Source organism: Macaca fascicularis, chromosome 14 (genome assembly GCF_037993035.2).
Source record: "Macaca fascicularis isolate 582-1 chromosome 14, T2T-MFA8v1.1".
Lineage (NCBI taxonomy): Eukaryota > Metazoa > Chordata > Mammalia > Primates > Cercopithecidae > Macaca > Macaca fascicularis.
This window is the reverse complement of record NC_088388.1, coordinates 119,812,012-119,833,795: the sequence shown is the minus strand read 5'-3', so window position 1 is coordinate 119,833,795 and position 21,784 is coordinate 119,812,012. Positions and strand designations below refer to the sequence as shown.

At 48.1% G+C, this 21,784-nt stretch overlaps 1 protein-coding gene and 1 long non-coding RNA gene across 19 annotated transcripts in view; one reads left to right on the top strand and one right to left on the bottom strand.

Moving 5' to 3' along the window:
* The window catches only part of GRIK4 (glutamate ionotropic receptor kainate type subunit 4), a 483,018-nt gene that overhangs the window by 28,945 nt on the left and 432,289 nt on the right, over positions 1–21,784 (bottom strand). For 12 of the 18 annotated variants that reach the window (XR_010581045.2, XR_012423808.1, XR_012423806.1 and 9 more), the window contains 3 exons: positions 19,120–19,233; positions 6,538–6,647; positions 2,558–2,731 (listed from right to left, as the gene is read on the bottom strand). Coding sequence is in view for 14 of the 18 variants with exons in the window: in XM_074015465.1 (XP_073871566.1) it covers positions 2,558–2,731; positions 6,538–6,647; positions 19,120–19,233 (398 nt within the window). In the remaining 4 variants the exon portion in view is untranslated. The remainder of the gene's footprint in view (positions 1–2,557; positions 2,732–6,537; positions 6,648–19,119; positions 19,234–21,784) is intronic. The other 6 variants (XR_012423807.1, XM_065529118.2, XM_074015469.1 and 3 more) reach the window with 1 other exon arrangement.
* LOC135967150 (uncharacterized) lies at positions 1,435–19,026 on the top strand. Its single transcript, XR_010581047.2, has 3 exons — positions 1,435–1,516; positions 8,508–8,599; positions 18,685–19,026. It is a non-coding gene; the product is annotated as an uncharacterized lncRNA (long non-coding RNA).

Here is a 21,784-nt window from a genome sequence, read left to right as displayed (position 1 = left end):
ACTAATGATGAATGCATAGTGATTAACACACAGAACTCGGCAACCTGCTGCTGCTGGGTCGATTTTCAAGAGCAGCAGGTCCCATTGCCCTTTTTGCCACTGTGACCAAGAGCTCTTGCTGGCTGCCTCCCCAGGAGTGAAGCAACAGGGGCCTCCTCTGACCCGATGGGCACGTCTACATGGCAGACCACCAGCAAGTGAACTGGGTTTTGGTTCTGGCTGTGTTCCACTGTGAGACCGTGGGGAAAACCACTCACCTACTCTAAGCTCATTTACTTGTCTAATAAATATATGGGGATGATCATGCCTGCTCTGCCTGTTGCTGGAGAGTTGTGAGATAAAATGAAGTAATATGTCATGAGTGATCAGCAATCTGTAAAGGACTAGAGGGATGTGAGATATAGAGAAATGTCTAGAGAGACCATCAGACTGAAAATGGGATGAAAATCACCTGGCTACCTCCTTCTGCCTTCTCTATCTGTGACCTGTAAGTAGCAGGTGTCCCTCCATGCCCAAGGTCTGCTTTCCCTGCTCCTGCTTCAGCTCTTCTGCCCTATTGGAAGGTGCTTCTCATGACCATCCCTAAGAAAAGGCCTGGGGCAGGGCGGTCCCCAGGAGGAAGCCAGCGCTCTGCAGCTGCTTAGCTGTGGTGGAGTGTGCTGGGGGTTAATGAGCCCTAGGTATGGACATGACTCAGAATTGGCTACACTCTGGCTACACCCCAGCTGGCTATTTAGGCCACTGGTCACAAGGAAACTGGTCAGAGGGCACAAGCGGCTCAGTGCAAGGCCATCGGCTCTGCTGAGAAAGGGAATGATGCCCGCTTCCGGAGGGGTCAGTGCAGCCTCGCTCCTGTATCAAAGGGCATTTTCAGTTGTCAAACTGGCATTCTCTCCAGCGACATGGTGTTTTCTATCTCATGCTCTGGGTGAGGAGGTCAAGGTAGGCCACAATGGCCCCGTCTTCTGACCTCCCACTCCTCCACAGAACGGACCAAACTGAGGCCCTGATTTAAGAACTAGGAACTGTTAGTGTGCTGGAAGAGAAGCACACTGACCACCTGGAGTCGGGGCTGGCACAGGCCTGTCACAGCGGCTTCGCATTTGCACTGAGCCCCTTCCCACACACGCTCTGGAACAGAGTGACCAAGCCACCTGCCGCCAGCTATTTAAAGCAGTGCTGAGTCCTCCCCTCAGGGCAGGGCAACCTGCAGGACGGCTGGGTCCTGGAGGAGGGATTTCCTGGGGTAAGGGTGGAGCTGACAAGCGGATGAAGTGGGCAGTGGGGCCCTAGCTGCATCCATCCGTGTGAACAGGCACCCCCGGAAGGAAAAGCCCCAGGGAGAAGATGAACATCCTGGCACGCTCCTCTCCCAGGGCTTCTGCCCAGGTTCCCGGATGTTGTGGGACTTCCGTGACTCTCCTTGCTGGGACTGTCCATCCTTCTTCCTGGGGACCTGAGCTCCTATTCTCCATGGTGATCTACTCAGTGACATCTCCGAACTATCTGGTAACAGGCGAGCATCTCGCCCAAGTTTAAATCCTGCTACATTTGTTGTTTATTAGGGAAAATGGAAACCCCAGACAGGAAGGCGTGGCTGTCTCGCTGCATTTTCACCTTCCTAACAGCCCAGTGGCTCCTCCAGTAATTCTGTCCAGACCACCCACTCTGGGCACCAGTACTCAAGGGTGGAAACATCACCTGTCCTTTTCCTTTGGCTAAACAGGGTGAGAAGGAAGGGAGAGAACCAAGGTCATAAGTCCTGTACGCTATGGCAGCCAAACCCACAGCAGATCTTTAAGAAAGGATCAAAAAAGGATCAAAAGAGGCATGTTTGTGTTCTGCAAACATGCCTCTCCAGGCTATACACACACACACACACACACACACATACACACACACACACACACACGTTTCATCTTGTTTTTCCTTTGCCCCCATAGTGGTCTAATAACAATGACCAGTCCATATGTTTATGTAGCACTTTCAAGTTTTCAAAGAGCTTTCCCACACATTGAATCATTTGCTCAACTCTGAACGACAAGAGTTTGCATTTTCCCACACCTGCTGAGGTGAACAGGCCAGCAAGCCCCCAGAGCCAGGGGCAGAGACCCAAAGCCTCAGAAGGCTGGTAGAGGGGGCGTGATGTGGCAGCCAGGCTGGCTTCCTCCTGCAGGGACTTCCTGCCAGCAGGCTCATATTTGCATAAATCTGAATATGCCTTCTCAAACCTCAGGTCATTTTCAGGTCAGGAAGTTACCATTGCTTTGCTGAAATTCAGCAAGGCTGTTTGGTCACCTCCTCTCCCTTCCTCCCTTTGTTCCCCTCTGCATCCAGACCCCAGAGAGTGAGTAAGGGAAAGGGGACCAAATGGCACAGAGCAGGCCCCATCCATTGCCCCAAGCTTCTGAGTTGGCAGAAAGCACTCGGCTCCTTGCGTGGGTCTGCTGTAAGAGGCAGAGGCTCTGGGGCTCTAGCAGCTAGAGCCGGCTTATCAGAGGGCCCCTTTTGTGTCCCCACCCCACTTGGCCTGGTTCACCTCTGCCTGGGGCCTTACCAGACGCCACTGACACAGCGGGTGGATAAGGCGCGAGGGGCGATGGTGGAGCCCTGCTGCATGAACCCCCCGACCGGAAACCAGAGGCTGTTGCCCAGGGAGTACTGGTTCACCAGGAGGTTGCACCGGCCCTGGGCACATGGGTGTGGGCTGTACCACTCGTAGGGCGTCAACCTGTGGGAGAAAAGGAACATACACTAGTGCCACGGAGGCGGGGTGTGAAGGGACACAGGCAGGCTCTTCTGGCTGGTCTCATCTCTGAGACTGGCCTGTGGCCTTGGGCAAGACACTTCCCTTTGCTGGACTTGGAGTTTTGCAACCAAAAAAAAAATGAAGCGGGTTGAACTGGGTTGATGGTTCTCAAACTTTTTTTAATCAAAGAGACATTTTTACCCTCAATAAATTCTGATGTGGAACTCCAAAATACAAAATAGAGGATGGCCGGGTGCGGTGACTCATGCCTGTAATCCCAGCACTTTGGGAGGCCGAGGTATGCGGATTGCTTGAGTCCAGGGGTTCAAGACCAGCCTGGGCAACACAGCGAAAACCCGTCTCTACTAAAAAATACAAAAAATTTAGCCAGGTGTAGTGGTGCGTGCCTGTAATCCTAGCTACTCAAGAGGTTGAGATGGGTGAATCACTTGAGCCCGGGAGGTCAAGGCTGCAGTGAGCCAAGATCGCACCACTGTACTCCAGCCTGGACAAACAGAGTGAGACCCTGTCTCAAAAAAAAAAAAAAAAAAAAAAAAAAAAAAAAAAAAAAAGATGAAAGTGGAGCACCTGAGGCTAGGAGTGTCAAGAGGTGGACAGCCTGGGAAGCTGCTTGTTCTGTCACTGCCACTGACAGGGTGATGAGAACTACGGTTTGAAGACCCCTAGCCTAGAGGAGTGGTCCTCCAGCCTTAGCCTACCTCAGAACCACCAAGCCGGTGTGCTGACACAGATGGCTGGGCCCAGCCCCAAAACTTCTGCGTCGGTAAGTCTGGGGTGAAGCCTAAGAATTCCCAAGTTCCCAGATGATGCTGACACCACCAGGCCAGTGTCCACACTGACAGCCACTGGCCTGATTGGTGTCTAAAGCCAGGCTATCCCCTGTCTGTGTTTCAGACCTCCCCAGAGGCTTTTAAAAAAAAGATTGCTGCTGCTTGAGTTCCATTCCCATATATTCTGGTTTCATTGGCTCAGGTGGGGCCTGGGCATCAGTGTTTGTTTAAAGCTCCCCAGTGAGTGTAATGCACGCATGGGGCTGAGAAGGGCTGCTCTAAGCTCTGGGCCTTGGGGTGAGGTGGGGACACTGCCCTGCTTTTCCTCTCAGCCTCACCACTGGTGTCTCTCTGAATGGCCCCTCTGATGCCCAGAATGCCCGCTCTTCCCCCACCCGCCAGGGACATGCTTGCAGCCCCAGCCCATTTTGTACTCAAAGTCTTCCAGCTCTGACGAGAGAAACAGTATGCACAGGTGTGCACCGCCCAGGCGGGTGGGGTGCTGTGTGCTCGGTGTTATCTTCACACTGCTCTTTCCTGCACCTGGCCTGATGTGCACTTAGTGTTCCCACTGTCGCTGCCTCCCATTTCCATCTGCGCCTCCCCTCTGCCCTGAGTACAACACAAACGTGTCAGCGTTGGCCCCTTGACCGGTGAGATGTGCTCTGTCCCTCTGTGCGGGTCCCGAGGAGCTGGCTGGCACTCTGGTGCCCCACTTTGTTGGCTCCCAAGCCTATGGACCATTGGTGGGATCTGCAGAACTTCAAAGATACAGATTCTCAGGCCCTTCCCCTAGAGATTCTGAGGTCATGGGACCGGGGAATTCAAATGTCTAAAAGCTCCCTACGGGACTCTGAAGTCAGCTTGCTTGGGAATGGCTACCAAAGAGCTGTCGTTTTCAGATATTTTTTTTCCCTGTAAAATCTTACCCAGAAGTACAATATATAAGAAATAAAAGTAGAGCTGGTCTGGATGAGGAGGAGTTGGGGACCCAGGGCTCTGGCTGCCCAGCCTCTTGTCATTTCACCCCTAAAGGCTCTGGTTGCTCCCAGGAGCCTTTGCAGTCCATAGAACCATGTTTGAAAATCACTACCTTAATACAGAATACCTTAGACTCCAGTATTTTGTGTGTGTGTGTGTGTGTGTGTATGTGTGTGTTGTGTGTGTGTGTTGTGTGTGTGCGCGTAGTGAGGAGAGAGAGGCCGTATGGTTAGCCCTTTAGCACATTTTCTGTTAACCTTTCTATGATGCTAGATGCTGGAGGGAGTGTGTTTGGATGTGGAGGGGAGGGAAGAGGGGCAGTGTAATACCCCAGGGCTGGTTGAAAGCTCCAGGCTGCTGCAGGTGTGTTGAAGCAGGCGTGTATATATCTGCTCACCAAGCCCCAAGACTTTTCAGGGCCCTTGAGGTGACCTGGGTGTTGTGGCATGCCACACACAAGGGCTCACATCCAAGGGGCAAGTGTGAATTACAGAGCAGTGGCGCCAGGGCTCACGTAGACAGCCTTCTAACGCGGCAGCAGTGTGGCAAAGTGGAGAGGTAAGGTGTCAGACAGCGTGCTAGCTCCCCGTCTCACAGGCCGTCACTGACAGCAGATACTCAACAGTGGCCATGCCTACAGGCCCGGGAGGGCTTGGTGGCACCTGAGCAGCAAACTCTGCCATGTTTGAAAATGACCAGGTTGTCAGCAAGGCCTGTCTTTTTTGGCTGCATCTTGGCCCCAAAGACCTTCCTGATCTTGGGGAGCTTGGTCTCCACTGGAAGAGGTATGTGCAGACAGGTTGATGCAACCCTTCTCTGGCAGGCTGGGAAGTGCCCCCAGGGGTTAGGTAGCCGGTGGTTCCCTAGAGCTCACCATGCAGCAGCTCCATCCCCGCGTGCCCCCCTCAGTCCAGTGAATGAACATGCCCTAGGGGAAGACCCCACCCACGCCACAGAGATGGGATGTGCACTCTAAAACGGTCTGCCCTGCCGCTGTGGCCTGGAGGCAAAGGTAACAACTGAGGAGACACCTGCAAACACAGCCACGGACAGATTCCCAGAAGCTCCTACTGAGTAGCTCTCGGCTCCCACATAACAGCCCTTTGTGAGCCTCCACCGCAGTAAGTGGAGGGCTAGCAGCACCAGGGACCTGAGTGAGTGGCCTGGGAGCCACCAGGGCTCATTCCACTTCTGGAGGGTTAAGCTGGCTCTCCTGCAGCTCAGGCTGGTCCAATAGCCTGTGGCCTCGAGCAAAACTACATTTTCTGTGCACATTCTTGGGAGGCCACAGCCTCAGGCTGCTCCTCGGGTTTTTCCATAGGGTCAGGGCAGCCCCTGGCTTCCTGGGGATCGGGCAGGGCTTATTCTCCCCACTCCCAGGTCTGGCCCGTGTGTCTCAACTCAGTACTTCTTGAAAACGCCTCTCTCCATCCCGTCTCCATGCCTCCCGTCACCAGCCTCCATGGTTTGCATTCGACAGGGCGGCTGTGTTTTCACAGGCAGACCCAGGCTGTCTGCATAGGAGGCCTTCTTCCTGGCCTGCTCCACTGCAGCCCCCAGTGCCCCCAGTCCAGATTCGCAGGCTCTGTTTCTTGTCATTCAGCACTTTGTGGCAGATCCTTTGTGGCAATGACTGATGCCAGGGCAGCCAAATGCATAGTGCTTAATGGGAGTCATCTTCCTGCCACCCTCACCCCTCCTCTGTTCCCAGGGCTCCTACACAAGCAGGGGGCTTGGGTGGGGCTCTGGGGGGAAGTGGGAGGGACAGGAGGCAGAGGTGCAGAAGCCAAGCCACCTGTCTGCGTCGTGCACAGTGGGGAACGTTTGGATGGGCAGCATGAGGTCGACAGCGGGGCAGAGAGCATTTCAGGTCCCCAGTCCTTCTCCTGTCCCTCTAGTTTGGCACCAAGATCTTCCCAACCCACTCCTCTCCTCCTCCCTACCCCCTCCCCATGCAGTTCCCAGAGGTGGACACGAGGTGGCGGTGTGAGGACAGGGAAGGGAAGAGGAGCGTACCGAGCCACCAGGAAGAGGACACAGCTGACAGCCAGATAGGCTAGAAGCATGAAGAGCCAGACGCCCGGAGAAAATGGGTCCAGGAAGGAGAAATAGCCGGGTTTGCGTCCCTGGAAATGGAGAGAAAAACAAGATTCACCGCACACATTCAGTCAAAATGACCTTGGGGCAGGCAGGGCAGGGCAGGGCAGAGGAGGTAGTGAGTATGGGTCTGGCCCCAGTTCCCATTTCTCTGGGTTCTGGGTGACTGGCTTAAATGACACTGGGAATGAGGGTGTAGCCAGGCTGGGCAAACACCACCACCCAGCCCTGACCTCAGCAGGTGACACAGAACAGCAGCAGGGGCCATGCCACTTCCTGGGATGAGGCAGGCTTTGTGCTGGCAAAGAGGAACAACCCTCAGTGCCCCGAAGTACCACCCTGTGTCCTCCATGGGGAGTCGAGGATGGACTCAGGGAGCACCTTTGAGCTGCTGCTGTCTGCACTGCTGGATTCGACCACAGCATCCCTCTTAGACACTCACATCTTTTTCACAAGGATGCTAATACAACCGGAATCTCTGGGTTTTGTTTGCAGGGTGATCTCACACAGTGAGACCTTCCCCTGTCAACCTCAAAACAGTCCTGGGAGGCATAAGTTATTATTCTCATTTTATAAGTGAAGAAGCCAAAGCCGAGGGCAGTCAGAGATGTGCCCGAGGTTCCACAGCATGTAAGTGGAAGAGCCGGGACCCAAACAAGCCCATGTTTCCTGACTCAAAGCCCAGGGCTCACACCACTGCACTGTGGGAAAACACGTTGCAAGGCCAGGGATGAGTCTGGCCAGAGTCCTGTGAGCCAGATGATGGAGCCAGGAACGGAATCCTGGGCGCCAAGCTCGCCACCATTCTTCACGGGAAAACAAAAGGGAATGAGAAGGATGGAGTTAAGTCATCTGCTCCACGTCTTTAGCCGTGTGCTCTCAGGCAAGTCCCCACCCCTCTCTGGCCTCAGTTGGAGTGGGACTAGATCCGAGGTGACCACGATCCGAGGTGACCAGTGGCCTATGGACGCATACAGCCCACAGACTTGGTTTACCCTGTAGCATCTACCTCGTTTGTATTAGTTGCCAGCGTTAAATTATTAGGTAACTTCACATACAAATCTAGATTTCTGGCTTTTTAAAAAATGGGGCGATCTTGACACCACTGAGTCCAAGTTCCCAATTGGCTGAAGCTGAGTGTGGGCTGCCCACTGGAGACAGGGCACGTTCTCTGCAGCTCCGTGCTGCTACCCTGTCTTGTCCCAGGCTGGTTTCTTTCATTTACTATAAAACCACTGGACTTAGATGCGCTCTAAGGACTACTGTAAATGGAAAACGCTATGATTCTATAAGGCCAGAAATCCAGGAAGTCCATGGATAGGACTGAAAATCAGTACTAAGCTCAGGGTTCTATGAACAGGTCAGCGTTTAAGCTCAAGATCATATCGGCCATGGCGCAACCTACTGTCACTATCAAGGTATGTCATTTTTACACTGGGGTTCCCAGAAACACAAAAGGGAACTCCCTATGTCAATACCGAGCTAAACTCGACCAGCCCTCTGAGCGTTCATTATTCAGGGGAAGCTGGAAGAAGCTGAGAAACTCCAAGTAACAACAGCTGTTTCCACGGCTGCATCTGAGGCAGGTGGGAGCAGGCAGTTCTGCACGCTCCTGTTGTATCTGCACAGCCCCCATCATGGGTGATTTCCAGCTCCTCTTCTGGACGCTTTTCCCTTCCTTCTTAGGGAGCCAGTGGGCACACTGTGTTTCCTTCTACCTGTGGTGCAGTTTTACTTTCCTCTTTGAGACAAGAGCCGGAGGGTACACGGAGAGGATGCGAAGACTCATCCTCTGCCAAAAACGGCAGCTGTTCTTGGGCACTGTGGCCTTTCAGCAGCATGACAATGACCTCTCATATGGTCTATCTGAAACTGTTTTTCTTTCACAGTATGGGCTCAGACCACAGAACTGCCCTTTGATACCAATTGCAAGTTCTTTGACCCACTGTGGATCCATGCTCAGTCTGCAGACAACACTCAGGTATTATTGGAAAAATGAAACAAATGGGGGACAAAACCCAGTAACTTAGGGAAGGGAGCAGGAGAAGAATGAGGAGATCATTTAAGCTTGTCTCATCCCGTCATTACATAAATCCTCTAACAGAAGGCAAAGGACTCCAGAGCAGCAGAATCCAAGTCCCCAGTTAATCATTCCTGTGTCCATCACGGCTTGACTGTGTTTCCTTCATCATCCTAAGAGCCAGAGGCAGACACAGGAAGACACAGAGAGGGCAGGATCCATATACAGAGTACGGAATCAGTAAAGGAGCCGATCATGCCTATACACCTACTGCAATAGAAATCACTAGCGTGGTCCACTCCTGGGGTCTTTTTTGACCCCAGAGCTTCTCTGAGTAAATGTGCATGAATTCCACGTGCCCTGTCACTTATGACTGTTTCAATCTGTCTCTCAACTGAAAAATCTATTACTGTTGCTTTCTGACTCTGAAACCCCATTAGATGCTCAGTGTCAGAAATCTATACCTGATTATATCACAACAGGTGAAATTGAGGAAAATGACAGCACTATTTAAAGCTGCCATATTTGGTTATAGGTGATAAGGAATGATGCACAGCTGTGGGAAAAATTCCTAGAGACCAAAGTTATAAAACAGAGAACATCACACAAACAAAAACCAAGACATGAACAAAGCTCCCCCAGAAACACACCAATCACGTTGGCAAGGCAACATCTGATTCTACTTGTGATTGACTGACGCCAACCAGAAGAGCAAGGAATGGGCAGTCATTTGAGATTTGGGTCCGGGCTTATACAGCCTTGGCTTAGGCTAAATCCATGCTGTTTCTATGATGCCAAAGAGAAGTATGTTTCTTGCAAGATTCTGAGTACCCACAATTTTTTTCTATGTGGATGGTTTAGATCACTTTCTTCCCAAAAGACATGAGTTACTGGCACCTGGGGCAAGTCAGGTGTCATATGCCATAGGCATTTCTTCCAAATAATTGATTTTCCTTAGCTCAAAGGAGGTATGATGGTGATGCCTTTCTTTTGAAGAACTAAAAGTGCTTCACTATGTTCTCTTGATTTCAATACCCAATTTTCCATACTGACAGATGGAAGAACTGAGACCCAGGGAGGTTAAGTGCCTCGCTCAAATCATTGGTGATGGCTTCAATTTGTCTGGTGCTCATTCATCAAGCTTTGCCATAGGCATGCCACACTCTCCTTCATTCAAATGGCAGCTGTACTGCATCTTCCTCTCCTTTTCATCTTCACATCTTTATTTACTCCAATAAATTCCCTAATTAATCCCACGCCTTCTCCCCAATGCCAGCAAACTCTCAACCTACACACCCTCTTAGAGTACTCTTGAACATTATTTATTTATACCCATCACCATTTATTGTGACTCTGCTGTATTTATAGGCATTTGTATTGATTTATACATGTCTCTGTTGACTGTGAGTTGGCCAGTTCCTTCCGGTGAATACAACCACTTTGGAAGTAGATTGGTGGTTATATATAGTCTATGCCCCAAATGTTGAAGACAGGTCAAGCTCTGCTGATGAAATTGAAAATTAGATGGCAGCAAAATTAGAATTAGCTCCCTTGATGTTTGGACTGTGCATCAGACTGACCGTCAATCAGTATCCCTGATGCTCTTTGACGGAGGGAGAGATGCAAAGGGCTGGTCATCAACTGACCACAATCCTGGTGTGTGTAGGTCCTTTGCACGATAGTAGTGGGGCTATCCATGGAGCTGTGAAGTGGCATTAAACCCCCCTTGCATGCCAAACGTTCCTCTTATCCTTCAAAATAATCTGTTAGCTCATTGATACTTCACTCTATACATACTGGAAGAAATGACGTTCTAGGAAGAATGCAATTGCTTTCCCAGAGTCTGAAGCCAGATTCACAGGGACACCAGAGCCAGGCAGTCAGGACAGGTAGTGAATAAAACCCAGACTCTGGAGCCAGACTGTGCAAGATTGAATTCTGGCCCTACCATTTACAAGACACGCAATCCTGGATAAGCTGGGTAACCTCTAGGTCTCTGTTTCTTCCTGTGTAACATGCAGGAAATAATAACACCTACCTCATGGGGTTGTTCTGAGAATTCAGTGAGTTAACACATAGAGCTATATGTATGTTCACTCCTCTTCTGTCTAATGGTAGCCGTGAGTGAAGGGGGAGTGGGGAGATGGTGTGTTACAAAGGCGGGAACTTCCTTTTATACTGATGCCTTCCTCAACGGACAAGAAATACTATACTTTCTCTCTTATGGTGACACATGTTAAAGATGCTTTGGGGAAGAATGCTATCTGGCTACAGCCACTTTTCAGAACTCCTGGAGTTTCTACAGCTATAATATATGCATCATGAGAGTTCCTCTAGGGCTCTCCAGAGAAGCACTTAGGGCAATACCAGGCTTTCTTCTGGAAGGAGGACTCTTAAAAGCCAGTGATTCCAACCTTTAGAACTCAATCCCTCCTCAGCCTTCCCAAAGAAGTCACTAACAGAGTGGACCAGACATGTGGCAGGTTCTCTTGGATCTGTGTTAGGGCTCTGTAGCCTAGCCACCATTTCCCTACACAAATGCATGATACCAGCTCTCTTCTTTCCCGAAACTCCAGCCCCTCCCAGCATAGCCAAGGACAAAGGGTCCTTCATGTGCTTTTTTACAGTCTTTAGAACTAAGTGGCAATTTATAGAAAGGTTGCTTGTGATATAGTCAACTCCCAGCAGTGCCCAATGGTCACTCAAACACTGTCCAGGGCTGAAGAGGTAAGAGAATGCAGTCTCTCCAAGACTCCTGGGAGAGGCAGGAGGAGGTGATTTCTTCCTGTCCCTCAGCAGGATCCCATGGATGGCCTCCCTCGGTGTGTCTGCAATGGATTGTCCTGCTGATATTTTGGTTTAGCATGCGCTTTCCATCTCTGACTCCAAGAGGAAAAAAGGAAGCAAGTAATTAATTCCTATCCATGTAAAGCACCCAGATGGGTCTGTTGCCCATAGAACTCACATGCTAGTGTATCTGTTTTCACTTACTGGCTGAAAATCTGGTGTGAGGAGACCTACATTCTAATCCTGGCACTGACCTGGACTTGCTGAGTGGTGGTGCTAAGCAAGCCACTCAACTTATCTGGGTGCCATTATCTTCTCCCATAGAAAGGAGCACCATGAACGGAGCACCTTAATCCACATGAAGAGGGGCCATGAGAATTACTAAAATAATGTTGATAACACACCTTGAGCTTCTTCAGAGAGAGGCACTCAGTAAATAACTAATATTAATATGATTATACATTCAGGGATCCATATTTCCATTATATGGGCTATCATGTTACTTAGCTTTAAGGAATAGAACTCTATTCATTTTCCATTTTCTTATAACAGAGTATTAAGCAGTATTAGAAATGATTCACTGGTTTACTTAGCATTGTTCTCCATTTTCCTAGACAGTCTTTCTGAAACGAAACAGACCTTCTTGAAAAACAGGTAATATATCCAGCAATGTCATGCATTAATTTAATGTCAGCATTTATTTCTCCCTCACATTTTTTTTTTTTTTGAGACAGAGTCTTGCTCTGTCACCCAGGCTAGAGTGCAATGTTGCAATCTTGGCTCACAACAACCTCCGCCTCCAGGGTTCAAGTGATTCTCCTGCCTCAATTTCCTGAGTAGTTGGGATTACAGGCGTGCACCACCACGCCCAGCTAATTTTTGCATTTTTGGTAAAGACACGGTTTTACCATGTTGGTCAGGCTGGTCTCGAACTCCTGACCTCATAATCTGCCCACCTCAGCCTCCCAAAATGCTGGGATTACAGGAGTGAGCCACCGCGCCCAGCCTATTTCTCCCTCACTTTTTAAACACTGTCTGATTTTTCTTTTCCTTGAGAAAGAAGACTCTAGCTAAGAGTTAAGAAGAGAAAAAGAACAGAGTATAAAACTTTCCCATTTGTTAACCAAAGGTGGAACGAGTTGGTATGGAGGGAAAATGGTAAGCTCACATTTTCCAGGGAGTCTCGGATATTCTAGCTGGCTTGGGACCCTCTCTGGGATCAGAGATAGTACCCTCAGATGGGAAAGGATCTTGAAAAATCACCTAAAGCATAGCATTGACACCAAAAGAAATACACCTATGATACCATAAAGACAGGTAGTTGGACATGTATGGAGATTTGGAGACCAAAAACCTGGTTTCAATGCCCCCTGCAACATTGTGTTGCTTTTCCTCTTTCCTCTGCACTGACTGGGCTCACAGAGTTTCAGAATTTTGTCCTGTAAAATGAGAATCCTACTACCTGCTTCACGGCATTATTCCATTAAACCAGAGACTGTACATGAAAGTGCTTTATAAATTAGGAGACGTGAGTCAACAAACCACCATCTTACACATATTCCCAATTTCCTTGAAGATGTCAATACTGAGTTTTTATTTTAATTTATTTAATTTTTTAAGAGGTGGGGTCTTGCTCTGTTGCCCAAGCTGCAGTGCAGTCATAACTCACTATAGCCTCGAACCCTGGTGATACTCCTGCCTCAGCCTTCAAAGTGGCTGGGATTACAGGCATGCACCACTGCACCCAGCAACAATGAACTGTTTGGATGAGATTTATTCATGTGGGGGTTCTATGGGCCAAACACTGAATCCCAGGTTGGCTTCTACCACACTCTGATGATGCCTTGCTATAACATTCAGGGTGTGCTTGAGGAATACAAACTCACTTTAATATTAATCTGAACAAAACATCATTAGGTAAATTGCTGCTGCAGAAAAAAAGAGACAGAAAACTACATGATATACTCTAATGTCAAATACAAATGGTTTTGGTTTTTCATATTCTTTTCCCCTCCATTCACAGGTATATTTGAGAGCTCAAAGTATGCATTAATGCCATAAAACCCTTGACTGCAAAATGTCCTTGGAATAATACTGCCATACCAAATACTAAACTTATCATTACAAGGAGATGAGCTGATGCACCAGGGAAACCAAGAGTCTTGAACTTCAGATGTTCTGCCACTTGGTTCCCATCCTTGAGGTACCAGGGGACAACAAAGGCTAAAGGCTGGACCATCTATATATAGCCTAGAAGCCCATCTGGCCCCAGACACAGATTCTGATACCTTCTCAGGTGGATGCTATGTTGTGTGTGGAATATGCAGGCATTGAGAGAGAGAGAGAGAGAGAGAGAGAGAGCGCACAAGCGAGCAGTGAGTTCAGGTGGCAGCTACAGCCAGACCTGAGCAAAGGCTGCATTTAGGCTGCCTGAAACATCTGCCTCCCACCTCTTTTTGTTCTCGAGACCTACAGGGGTAAAGGCCAGAAGACAAAAAAAAATCTATTTGGGTCACTTGTCCTGCTGCCTGGAATACTGGCCCTGTAGGGTTCCCTAATAGAATCTCAGGTTCCTGGGGCTCAGTGCTGCCCAATCAGGAGCACAAAGGAAAGCATAGCATTCACTGCCCACAGGATCACTGGATTTATGACCTGCCCTCCTTCCTTCCTGTTAAGTAAATACTGCATGTTTAGGATGACCCCATTTTCCATACCAAAAATCATATAAAAATCTATGGTCTGAAAAGAGGGTACCTTTCCCTTAATATAACTCCCATTGGAGGCTACAAAGGGAGAGAGGGATAAACAAAGAATAATATAATGCAGCCTAAAAGTGTTATAATAGAAGCATAGGCAGACGGCAAGCAGCTCCATCTAGGGGAGCCACATGGAAGAGCAAGTGCCATTTGAGCTGGGTATTGAAAGCCAGGCAAGAGTTTGTTAGCTGGCTGAGAGGCAAGCAGATGAGCATGAACCTAGATGAGGAGGCAGGAAGGGTCTGACCTGACAAAAGAGCAGTGAGCAGCAAGGGGCAAAGGCACCTGCAGGCAAAGACCTGGATGTAAGAAAGTTGAACTTTTTTGTGTGAGTGATGGGCAGCTGGTGAATGATTTCAAGTAGGAGGTTGATATGATTACATTTTTTTTTAAAACCAACACCCAGGCTGCAAATAGATTATGAAGGAACAATTAATACACATTTCTTGAGTATAATAGCTAACACTTTACTGTGTATATGTCAGGCACTGCTATGAATGTATTACATACGTATTCTCATTTAATTTGCATGACAACCCATTTTTACAAATGAAGAAGCTGAGATGTATGTGACATGCATCTAATAACTGTAAAAGATGGGAATACACCCAGACAGTCTGGGTCCAGAGTCCATGGTTCTCACTCTGCTGTTTCTTAGTGAATGCATATAATGACTGTTGCCTTTTGATGGGGATCCAGTAATGGGCAAGAAATGCCTTGCCCTAAAGGAGGATACAGGCTGCAGGAATGGCAGCAGAGATTAGGAAAGCCTGAACCAAGGCACAAGTGGTGATACGCAGTGTATTTGAGAACTCTTTGGGAGGTGAGATGACCAATAGAATGTGTAAGGTAAGAAAAGTTAAGGATGGCTCAGGTTACTGGATGGAAATTCCATTACCTGATATGGGGCACAGGGAAGGAGGGATAAGTGTGAGTCAGAAACACACGGAATGCAGTTTGTGACACAGTTTTTGGGGTGCCTGTGAGACGTCCAGATGGAGATGTGAAGAAATGTGTCAGAAATACACTACTGGAACTCGGGGGAGCAGCCAGGGTTAGATTCACAGATTTGGGAGGGAGTGAGATTATCCAGGGAGAGATGGAAGAATAAGAATAGAAAAGGACATTTAAGGTGGGTGAGAAAGAAAGAGAAAGAGAAAGAGAGAGAGAAAGAGAGACAGAAGGGAGGGAGGGAAGGTGAGAGGGAGGGAGGGGGAGAGTGAGAGTGAGAGAGAGAAAGAGAGAGAGAGAGAGAGAGAGAGAGAGAGAGAGAGAGAGGAGAGAAAGAAAGAGAGACTTTTAAAAAGCAGGATGGAAAAACAGTAACAAACGCCAAAGCCAGAATCCTCAGCCAGCCTGTGAGTAACAGGGAGTAGGTGGTAAAAAGAGCAAAACATTCTTATTTTGGTCCTAAGGATGCCTGAACAGAAACAGAGATTATACCCGGTGTTAGGAAGAAGGTAAATATCCCACAGTCAACTGTTGATGATCTGTGCTCATGAAAATGCCTAGATAATCTTAGATCGCTGGAAAGTCACAAATTATTTCTTTAGACTTCAGAGACATACTTGCCACTACTTATTATTTTGGAGGCTTCAGCAATAATTCTTAACTAGGCATTCTAGGTTAATTATTTTTACATTTGCACACAGTTTTGATTGCCACCAGATGCTCACTTTTTAGTAACAATAACTCATCAGTCAGGTGACCTCATAAACATAGAACTAACAGACATTCTTGATCCTTATAGTTCATAAATTTGATTAAATTACCCATATTATTGCTCACAGATAACAATTAGAGAAAAATTGCAAAAGAACGAACACCCAGTGTTTAATTTCATTACCTTAACACTATGATATTAGAGATAGAGTATGTAATTTTAGAATTAGGCTCTTGGGGTGGACTCTACCAGTTCATCCTTTAGCCACAGCAGATCTTCCTAAGGCCTCCTCTGTTTCAGACATAACAACGTTCATCTCAGACTTATTCTAACCAGGTATCCCCTGGGTTAGTCAATTTGGGATTGTTCTCTCCTCAACTGACTTTTTGGTACTTTCTAAGCATGGTGTCTCATACACAGAATGCACTCAATAAATATTTGTTGAATAAATGTATAAACTGTCAGTTCTGCTTAGTGTAAGCTGTTTATCCCAGCACTCATTTCTTGCTTGGCCCCCTGTCACCAATCAGATCTAGGCAGCCACGTGGCATCCTGGTGCTTCAGTGTGGAGGCCAGGAGAGGAGAGGAATCCTCACCCAGCAGTCAGGTGTGTGTGTTTGTGTGTATGGAGAGAGGGAGAGAGATAAGGAGAGATTGGGAGAGACAGGGAAAGTTATTTTAAGAAATTGGCTCACAGGATTGTGGGGGCTGATAAGTGCAAAAGGCAGGCAGGCTAGAAACTCAGGCAGGATTTCTATATGATAGACTTAAGGCAGAATTCCTTCTTTGGGTAACCTCAGGTTTTGCTCTTATGTCCTTCAACTGATTGGACGAGGCCCACCCACGTTATCAAGAGTACTCTCCTTTACAAAGTCAATTCACTGTAGATGTTAATCCTTTCTACGAATACTTTCACAGAAACACCTGACTAGTATCTGACCAAGCATCTAAGCAACATAACCTAGCCAAGTTGACACAGAAAAGTTAACATCCCAGAAATGAATGCAGGGAAACTCATACAGGTCTTCAGGTGGTAGGAAATATTTAGTCAACAACCCAATTTGGGATGTCCAGAGGGTTGGTGAATTGTGGCTTCTTTCTGCTCAGAGTTGGTATTCAGGACAGTGGTGCCCTAGGTGGGGAGGGCAGCCTAGCAGTAGGTGTTTCCCGGTGGTGAAAACATTTGGGGTCAGGTGCCTTCCACCAGATGGTTCCTGATGGGCCACTGAGTCGCCGGGAGGGCATTAGTTCCCTCCAGGAATCTAGACATCAAGGCCAGAGCCTAGTGGTGTGGCTACCACAGGCCACAGCAGGGTAGTTTGGACAAAGGCTGTGTGTCTCCATTTCTTTTGGATGTCCCCTGACTCCAGGGGTCAATGTGGGGGAGGGGAGCTCCAGAAATGGTGCTGGCTGGAAGACTGCCCAGTGAGTACCAACAGATGTAACGATGGCAAGACACCCTCCTGGAGATAAGGGGCCTGGGTTCCAGGCTCAGCCCTGAACTAGCCCCAAGCATGACTTCAGTTTCCATATCTGTAAACTGGGAATTATCATACCTGCCCTCTTTCCCCCAAAGAACCATCTTGAGGACCAACTGAGAAAAAGGGTGCACAGAAGTGCCCTACGCAAGTGATTCAAAGACCACACACAAGAGGGTGGCAAGCTGCTGTCCTGTAGAAAGCACAGGCTTCAAACACACCATTCCTGGTTTGAACCCTGTTCTTTCACTTACTAGCATGTGGCCTTGCCCATGTTCTTAAACTGATTACAACTCAGTTTCCTCATTTCTAAAATAAGAACGACACAGCTGTATTCATCTTCCAGGACTGCCATAAAAAAGTACCACAACTGGTGGCTTAAAACAACAGAAATTTATCATGTCATAGTTCTGGAGGCTGGAAGGCCACATCGAGGTGTTGGTGGGGCCAGGTTCTCTCTGCAGACTCTAGGAGGATCCTTCCTTGTCTCCTCTAGCTTTTGGTGGTTGCCAGCAATACTTGGTGTTCCTTGGCTTCTAAATGCATCATTCCAATCTCTGCCTTCGAATTCCCATGGCATTCTCCTCTACATGTCTGTGTTCAAATTCCGTTCTTTTTATAAGGACGCCAGACAATGGATTAGGGTCCAGCCTAATCTAGTATGGCCACATCTTCACTTGAGTACATCTGCAAAGAGCCTACTTCCAAATGAGGTCACATTCACAGGTCCTAGAGGTTAAAATTTCAAGATACATTTTGGCTGGGGGGACACAATTCAACCCTTAACAACAACCCCCATTACAGGGTTGGGAGCATAGGCTGGAGCTGCAAAGGTGGACAATCCCCCTTTCTTAGAGCTGGGATGTGGGGCCTGGCAAGGGGTCACTTCTTCAGCAGGCATGTTGGGTGCTCTCTTGGTCTCTACCCTGCTGGGCAGCCTTGAGGTACAGGCTCTGTTCTGGAGCATACCATGGCAGCTGAATCACGGGCACTGAGAGTGACTAGCGTGTTGGGCAAATCTGTATGACGCTCTGCACTTAGAGCCAGTTCAGCTAACAAGAGGAAAGGAAGGCTCTTCTGGTCCAGTAAGGTAAACTAGCAAAGTCAGCTATCTGCTGGCACTGTAATGATTATCTACTGATGGATGGGACCCAGCCAGGGTGACTCTTCCTCTGCTCTTCCCACCGGCCAGTATACTTGAAGGTCGTGTCTGTACTCTGCTGCCTGTTGGTGTGTTCTCACAAACTCACTGTGACACTCACCTTGGCCTACCAGAGGAGTCTTTCTGATAGGGGGCATGGAATGCAGAAAAGGGCAGGCCAGATATAAATGACATTAAATTATCTACAATTTGTTCTCCAGGACAGATCATTGAGAGAGAAAGAATCTACATTCCCTCTCCAGTTGCAACACTAGAAGTGAACATAGGTGGACTTGGAAGTTGGCAACGTGCTTGAGAAATGCTAGGGTGGCTTATCTGGGCTGCAGGCAAGGGACCAAAGTGACCCACGGGGCCAATCACCAACACAGGATCCACCAAGTATTGAATGACCATTCTTGGTCATCGCTATTCAGAGAGGCAGAAGCAATTTTTACTGGAAAGCCCACAAGCATGACTCTTCCATCCCTCCAGTTTGCAAGTTTGTGCAGCTGATAGGAGAAAAAATAGCCCAGCACATTTGCATTTAAGTCTTGAAATCTAAATATTTCCGTGAGTCATTCATTATTCCCGTATAACTCAGTGTTTGCATGCAAATAACTTTAATGACATAAATGCTTATAAAATAAGTCTCTTACCATATGAACGCGGTAAAGAATGCTAATTCCCAGAGTCATGAATGGCTTAGAGAAATCAATCACCTTCTCCCGTTCAGCTGTAATGGTGAGGCCTGCCACTGCCAGATCTGCTTTCTGAAAGGAACAGAGACAGCCTGTCAGTCGGGTGGCCACAGGAGACGAGGTACAGAGACTTGCGACCAGCAACCGTCACTGCTATTGGAGATGTGATGCTGGTCTGGCTTCTTGCTTGAGGAGTGGCTCTAAGTCAACAAAGCATACAGATCTGAATGATCACTCATAAAAGTACATGGATATTGAAGCTATAACTCATGTTCACTTGCCGTTAGATCCCTTTCAATACATAAACCATTTTAAAAACGGGGGTATCACTACTAGACTGTTCAGAGACGGTCTCAAAGTGTCCTAGGGTAGGGGCTCGGGAGGAGGAAACTGGCAGATTGGGCTCCTGCGTTCTCAATAGCTTTTTTTTTTTTTTTTTTTCCAGAGACAGGGTCTCACTCCATCACCCAGGCTGGAGTGCAGTGGCGCAATCTCAGCTCACTGCAACCTCTGCCTCCTCAGTTCAAGCGATTCTCCTGCCTCAGCTTCCCGAGTAGCTGGGACTACAGGCGTGGGCCACCATGCCTGGCTTATTTTTGTATTTTTAGTAGACACAGGGCTTCACCATGCTGGCCAGGCTGGTCTCAAACTCCCGACCCTGTGATCTGCCCGCCTTGGCCTCCCAAAGTGATGGGATTATAGGCATGAGCCACCATGTCCGGCCCATTCTCAATATTGAGTAGTGTTTGTTCTGTTCAGTTGACAGAACTCCACTGAGTGCTTATGGTGTGTAAGAAACTTTGCTGAAGGGGGCTACAATGAAAAGTAAAAATGCTGCAACCACAGAAATCAGAAAAACCTTAATGCAACCCCATTTGTCCCACAGTGAGGAAGCAGAGACTTGGAAACTGAGCAAGTGGCCCAACGTCACAAAGCTCATCCCGGCTGGCTAGGATTCAGGCCTCCTGGATCACCGGCCACTTACATCGCTGTCCAGGTGAAACTTCAGGTGTCATTAGTAGACCCAAAGAAGAGTCTCGATGGTGGTTCTCAAAATGCTATCTAGGGGGCCACCGACCTCAGAATCACCTGCTGGGTCAGTTAACATGTGAATTCCTGAGTCTCATCCCAGACTTCCTGGATCAGACTTTCTGGTGGTAGGACCCCGGAAGCTATATTTGTAAAAAGCTGCCCTGATGATTCTACCTTATACTGTACTAATTGTTAAGAGCCATATTTTTATGACCTGGGCGCTATGTCTCAGACTAGCCTACAACGATTTACATTTTCTAATGCTGGGAGATCAGCTGATGCAAGAGATGAAATACGAAAGTGAAGTGTGGTCCAACAATCTACAAACAGGCTAATGAGTTCTGAAAGACTACGTACAAACATTGCAAAGAACGCAGGGAGACAGGCCCACATTTTACACACCAGGGAATTATGATGTGTGTACGGGAAGGATAAATTCGTTGGCAAAGGTCAGTTTCTTCTCCACCTCAACTCCAATCCTCCATCACCAATTCAGGTTCCACCCCATAAAGCAGTCACACGATCCAGCACAGCTTAACAAACTTGGAGCCTTATACAGTGAGGTCATCCTTAAAAAGCAACTAGGGTGCAGATGAAAATAGAACATGTGAATGATTCATTCTGTATTTCTCCAAGACAGTGCTGATGACTGCTAGCAAGTGAATCGACCCTTGGGTTCAAAGTGAGGTTTGATTAGAGGATTATTAGCGCCTTCATTTAGGGGACTCTTTAGAGGGTTGCTTGGGCCGTTCGGAGCCTCAGCCCCTCCACAACAGAGGCATTGATTTGAATTCAGCTTTTGAGCACAGGTGTCAGGCAACAGAAACGAACCAAACTGGTAGCCAAGCCCTACCTGAAACTTGAGGGGCGGAAACAAGAGTTAAGTGGGCTGCAATGAAGAAACTGGAAGAAAGATGGCAAGATCAGAAAAATTAAAAGTGTTCAAATGGGCAAGAGGTAAAAGTGGCATCTGCTCCTTTCTCTGGTTGTTTTTTAAAAAATCCATATCAATGAACCAAAGTCAACAACTCTATCCTCAATTTTATTTTCCTCACACCCTGCTTTCCTCCCAAAGGGCAAACTTTGGATTGAAATTTGGAAATCATTTCACAAGTCGATAAAAGTTGGCCAACAGTGACATTATGCCAACACAATTCCGCAAGTCCCTATGGAGACACATCTGGAAATGGGCAGCAGCTCCCTACAGGGTTCTTCCCTGGGCACACAGAGAATGAGCACACGCCGAGGGAGAGCTTGCGCCCCATGTTTGGAGAGCGCATTTCTGTCTACTCACTCACTGACACTTCCCTACAAACAGGGAACCAGCTTCATGCGCACATTGTGGGCACATTCCTGCCGGCCCCAGTCTTTCTTTCCTTTGTCCCCAGTCAAGAGGACGCTGGGGGTAAGGGAGGCAGGGAAGGAGACAGGAAAGGGCAGTGACAAGCTAAAGGAGGCCATGAAGGGTTTGTGATGGTAGTTTCTTGCACTTAATATCATAGTCTCAACATAGAGGAGCAATTACCTACTTTAGCTTGAACGCACTGGGGTATCAGCAACAGTCACATGGGATCAGATTATTCCAATCACA